The following is a 6,000-nucleotide window of genomic DNA, read 5'->3' on the forward strand; positions in this document are numbered from 1 at the left end:
CTCTTTTTGCACTCGTGTTTTAACACATTACGAGCCACCAGGGCGTCATTGGAAACCTGGATAGTTGATCTCAGGTTCATTTGAAGGTTAATGTGGAGTCCAGTAGGCCAGTAGTAGTCAGTCGGCTGCAGGACTTCTCAAGCAAACTCGAAGTTCATGGTAGCGGGGAGCGTAGCCATCATCTAATGTATAAACACAGCCTTAAATGACTCTGTCTGGGGTTATTAAAAAGACGTAGCCAGCCTAGTCTTCCTCAGTTGTTTGGACAGCATATATGAAACTATTTTCTGTGTGCTTGCAAAGCTGATTTTGTAATTCATAGGTGCAATGGAGGGTAGTTAATGTTGCTGGATTTATTTGTGCATTTAATGACTTTTTTTATGCCATCGTTTATTTTCCACCATTCTGTCTGAGACACTGTTTGAGTTCAGAGTGGCAAGTTGATTTCATGGAATAAGCCCTTGAGTCAATCCATTTTGTGCTTATGAACACATGGTGCACTGAGGAGGAAGATTTAGCGAACAAAATTTTCCTGTCCGGGGAATTCATGTGCGAGGCAGAGGAGATTTCTCAATTGTTTGTCTTTTCTGATATATTAACAAGCCCCAGAGCTGAAAATCCTTAAGCCCTAATCTGTTGATAAGTTCTGCATGTCCTGATGGAGTTTTGCTAAATTAAAATGGGACTGCAAATTATCATTTGATGAATGCTGTTCACTGACTTCTCAGGGTAAATATTTGTGTTGTTCCAATAAATTTGGAGGCTCTAGCCTGCGTCAGTGGAGCCCGTCAGACACTGATTCTCCAGTTAAAGCATTGTGGTCTGTCTAGCCTAATTTTTTACAGCTTCTAATTCCCCTGCCCTACCACAGTCTATTTTCAGCTCAGCTCCAACAACTCAAAACTAATTTCCCCATCAAGCAGTGTTGTTCCACTAGCCCCAGCAGGGTCAGAGACACTCCACTCCAGTTAGTGGCAGTGAATCCAGCATCCAGGCGACCTGGCTACTGCAGGATTACCAGAGAGCTAGGGTGGCAGCGCTAAAAAAAAAAAAACCACAGCTCGCTTGTAAGAGAAAAGCCGAGTGGAACGGGTTGGTGTTGGGGTGAGCACCGCTAGCCAGCCCCCCCTTTTGCTAATCCCTGTTTGGCATTTTACAGATCCTTTCAGTCGCTCCAGTTCCTTTGGCGGCCTCGGCAACCTTTCAAGCAGTGCCTTCGGAGGATTAGGCAACCCCTCGCTTGGTAAGCGCTGGCCCCCCTCTCCTCCTCCACCGCTCCCCCCTTCAATCTGGCCCCTGTGGCCAGTAACAGAACAGAGCAGGGCAGCGTTAGACCACAGGGAGAGCCAGGAGGGGAGGAAAAAAAATCAAGACACTTAGCTCTAGTTTCTGTGTCAAAACAGCCCTAGCCCAGGGAGGCTCAACTAGGCAGTACAACTCACAACATCAAACCTCCTCCCTGCCTCCACTTTATCCACCAACCATGTCCCCAACAGCCTGGCTTTAATCTGGCTGCACTGCTGCCAACAGGCACTCTCAGGTCTGCTGTTTGGTGGCAGTTCATCTATTAATTATTTGACAAGCCCCCTCTGCACCACCATGGGGGGATTTCTCTTTTCCCGCTGCATCCTTCTCTCTATGCCTTTTCTCTCTTTCTCTTCATCCCTCCTACTTCTGTGTGCCAAATCGGTCACCCTGTTGTGAAAATGGATGTGATTGGAATAGACATGCTGTGGAATGCTAAGGTCTCCCTTGGCTTTTCACAGCCCTCAACTCCAGAGGGCAAGTGAGTCTCCCCGTTCATCCAGTGCAAGAAAGGGAGGGGGAGAAGCCTCTGAAACCTTTAGTCCAAAAGCAAATGAGTAGCTTTTTTTTTTTTCTGGTGGGGGGAGCCATTAACCTCTAACTCTTTCAAACAGCTTCAGTGAGAGAACCTCCAGAGACAAAGACAAAAGCAGCTTTTGTTGTTGAGTCTTTCTCATCTTATGTGTCCTCAAGAAGGTTTTGTGCCCAATTAACTTACAGTGGGTCCCACGCCCGTCTCCCTCTTCCCTCCAGGGTCCAACAGTATGTTTGGCACCAAGGAGGGGCCAGGAGGACTGCCCACGTTTGGCAGCCCCCACCACGACACCTGGAACAGACTTCGACGCACCCCGCCGTCCTTCCCCACGCCGCCACAGTGGCCCAAAACCGCAGACACTGAGAGGAGCGGCTCAGCCAACAGCCATGAGAGAGAGCGAGAGAGGGAGCGGGAGAGAGAGCGAGAGAGGGAGAGGGAAAGAGAGAAAAGAGACCCGTCCATCGGGAAAGAGGAGAAGGATAAAGACAGGTGAGTTTGAGGCAGATGCAAATTCACTTTTGCATGTTGTTGTGCTTTTTGGCTATTATATGTAAGATATTAAATTTAACTCGGTGAAAAAGAATATTTCTGTAATGATGCAATTACTATAACTTTTTGCCATTTCAACATTTGACACTTGACTCCGCTGTGTCAAAGCACTTTTTTGAATACTGTCCACATAAGTACACAAATACATGACCATAACTCTAAAGACATGGCCACAATAATGATCCCCTTTCCAGCTAGCTTTAGTATGTATGCAAGATGATCAAAAATGTCTTGCAGAAAGTGCTTTTTTGGTTATACAGTAGTTAATAGTTTGTTTCCTGATGGACAGATGGCTTTACTGGTTGCTAAAGTCATCACTAAATACCGTTGGCTAGTTAGCTCAGTTAGCCGTGCAGCTAGCAGTCCTCTAAGCAAGCTGGCTCTGCCCGGACCGGGAGCTCCGAGCCCGGGCCTGAAAACCTCCTCCTCCTCCCGGGCGGTCCAAAGCTCCTGTGTTCTAGCGGCGCAAACACCAACGCTCCCCCGGTGATCAGAGCTCCCAGTGTGGGCAGAGTCAGCTACGCTAATAGGACCGCTTGCAGCCGCAGGACATCAGAAAATACGATCCAGTTTCACCGAAATCAATGAATAACGTTAGAAAAGTTGTGTGTTTTTGTACTGTGATCAATTAGGCCCCCCCCCCAGAAACACCAACCTAAGTCTCATTTGTGGTCTGATAAATTCAGTGCCCCATCATCAGTGCCTGTCATATGCGAGATCAGGGCTCAGAAGCACTGGGTGCTGCCACTCCATAGACTTCCGGAAGTTGGCCAATCAGAATAAAGTATGCTTTTAGGGAGGGGGGCCTTAAAGAGACAGGTGTTAAAACGGCTTTTTCCAGTCAGTTTTCCGGCCAGTATAAGATAAATATGGATTTTTGTGTGTATCATGCAAAGCTACTACGTGGAGTCCCAGAATAAAAACATAGACGTGGAAATGAGCATAATACGGGACCGGTAAAACAAAATGAAAACACTTGAATCACCAAATTCAGCTCTGGAATTTGAGATGCGCTGTTAAAGACAAAAGAGAAAATATCTCCAGTCCATTAGTAGTATCCTTGGAAACTGAAATAAATTGAATTTATGGGTCCACCAACGAAACAGACACAAATCAAACAGGCAACTAGCAGCTCTGAGAGAAGCTGTCCGTCAAAAATTCATTGGATGAAAACATACAGGTTATCAAATTTAAAGACAGTAAACATTACCAGACGAAGACACGAGCATGGTGAATTTTTTTGAAAGAGAATTATAATTTAGATTTTATTGAGGAAATGTAATTTAAAGGTAAATTATACCTAAAAACAACCCATCTACATGATCCTTGTTTTATTATGCCATTACAGGGATTCTGTGGATCGCAACCGCCACTCTAACCGTTCATCTCCGGCCTCAGCACCAGTCAGCTACCAGATCAGCAACCTGATTCGCTCAAACAGCCAGAACTCCAGCGATTCGGGTCGACATCACAGTGGCAGTGTGGACCGGGTCCGCGAGGCGGAGAAGGAGCTACTGGAGCGCCACAGAGAGTCCTCCACGCTCGCTGACGTGAAGGTGAAGGAGAGCCGCTCACCTGGCAAGGAGATGCTAGAGAGGAGATCCTCAGAAGACTCCATCAAACCCGCTCAGCGCTCTCCCTCTCCATACTCCAAGGCAGTGATCAATGAGCAGGGCATGAAGATGGCAGGTGGGCCCCCGCCTACGCTCAAGGACAGTGAGAGGAAAGAGCCCCCATCTGCAGAACTCCTCCACAAGGTGAAAAATGACATGAAGATTAAGGAGGAGAGAAAGGAGGAGCAGGAGGTCATGGTGGTGAGTTCCGAGCCTGCCCCCCAACCGCCATCCCAAGCTCTTCCCGCTCCCCTCGGCCAACCTGGAAACCCGCACCACCACCACCCACCTTTGTCCCAGCAGCAGCCTCTCCCCTCACCACGTGGCAATGACATCCCTGCACATGGCCTGCATGGTGTCCCCATGGCACACTCTCTGCCTCTTTCCATGAGTGCCATGCCCCAAATGGGCAGTCTCAATGTACTAGACCGGGCTCGCATGGCTCCCTTCATGGGGGTGAGCCCTCTGGCAGGAAGAGAGCGCCTGCCCCACCCCGCCTTCCCTTGGGACCCGCTTAGAGAGGCCTACCGCAGCCTGGACCTGCAGCGGCGCATGGACTTCCAGCTCAGGGCTGAGCAAGGACATCGCTTCCCCAGTGTGTACGAACAGGAGCGAGCCTACCGCGAAAGGGAGGCTCATGACTATTCTCACCACGAGCACCTGCTGGAGGTGCGCAGGGAGCACGAGAGGATGAGACAGCAGGCAGAGGAGCGAGAGCGCCTCCACCTGAGGGAGGAGCTGGACAGAGCACGCCTCCATCAGCTGCACCAGTCCCCCATGGAGGGCCATCTACCCCACATGCCCCCCTTTATGCCCCACCTAGGTGGCATGCCCTACCCTAGACTCAGCCCCTCCACAGGACACAACGGCCCTCTGAACAGAACACCCCCTACTGCCGCACTCAGTGCGCCCCCGCCCCTCGTGCCAGCCGGCAGTGCCAGGCCAGCCTCACCCAGGAGGACTACCCCCCTGACCACCACCCAGGACCCACGGGACTACTCCCCATCTCGCAACCCCAAAGAGGTAGAGGCTCGGTAGCTTCTTAGAAAAGTGTACAAAGTCTTACTAGACGCACTCACAAGCCCCCCTCCTAATCTGAAATCTTCTTGTGAACAAAATGCACTGCTCTTCATCAGAGAAGAGCAAAACTCCCTAAGGGAAAGGGTATGATTGTACAAAGTAAAGGTGTGTAAGGCTGATTAAGCACATGCCATGACTTTATTTTTAGTGGACTGGAGGTTGAATATTGTCGGTAAAGAGAACACAAATATGTGTATGTTTATATCCGACTTAAATATTTGATAATTATTAATATATTAATCCAAAACCTTTTTTCAGCTTTGTGCGAAAAGAGAGCTCCTGAAATGAGTTTGTACATTTCCTATCCTTGTTCCATGTATAGATATCATTTCTATGAATTTTATGTATTTTGTGCATTAGTCACGCCTTTTACAATATTTATCCCAGTTGATTGTGAGACATATCCATTATGACCCACTGTAAAGACTGGATTTTGGTTTCAACCTTCAGTAATTTAACCTCATGGTACCAGGATATCCTCAATGATGACAATGTACAATGTTACATTACGGATTTGTTTTGTTCATTTGTTTTGCCTTTGAGATATGCAGATAAATATATATTATGAGGTCTTTGTTCAGTCTCTGTAAAGAAAACTGATGTAAATAACTTGTTGATATTCCTTCGCTGCAAAATTACCGTGTAAATTTATTAGTCTTTTTAACCATTTCTAGAAAAATAAAATTAAATGAAACATGGGGAAATCGCTTCCCTGTTGAATATCATGGCAACAGACAAGCCTGGCCAATGGATGGGAAGTATGACGGGAGGGTGTTGTAGGGGGGCCTCGAAGGATCATCTGCAATCTATGCAAAGCAGCACACAGCACCCTAATGAAGAGATCACATGGAGGGAGCGGACGATACTGGTGTTACTGAGAGAAACTTGGATTAACACATGTTTATATTATCAATGAAA

The 6,000-nt window shown here is 47.7% G+C and overlaps 1 protein-coding gene across 1 annotated transcript in view; it reads left to right on the forward strand.

The window, feature by feature from the left end:
• The window catches only part of fbrsl1 (fibrosin-like 1), a 257,744-nt gene extending 252,499 nt beyond the window's left edge, over window positions 1-5,245 (forward strand). Inside the window, exons 18-20 of the mRNA XM_070903764.1 lie at window positions 1,160-1,243; window positions 2,059-2,329; window positions 3,738-5,245. Coding sequence (XP_070759865.1) covers window positions 1,160-1,243; window positions 2,059-2,329; window positions 3,738-5,040 — 1,658 coding nt within the window. The 3' untranslated portion in view covers window positions 5,041-5,245. The remainder of the gene's footprint in view (window positions 1-1,159; window positions 1,244-2,058; window positions 2,330-3,737) is intronic.
• Window positions 5,246-6,000: the final 755 nt, after the last annotated feature.

This window comes from Enoplosus armatus, chromosome 4, assembly GCF_043641665.1.
Source record: "Enoplosus armatus isolate fEnoArm2 chromosome 4, fEnoArm2.hap1, whole genome shotgun sequence".
Lineage (NCBI taxonomy): Eukaryota > Metazoa > Chordata > Actinopteri > Centrarchiformes > Enoplosidae > Enoplosus > Enoplosus armatus.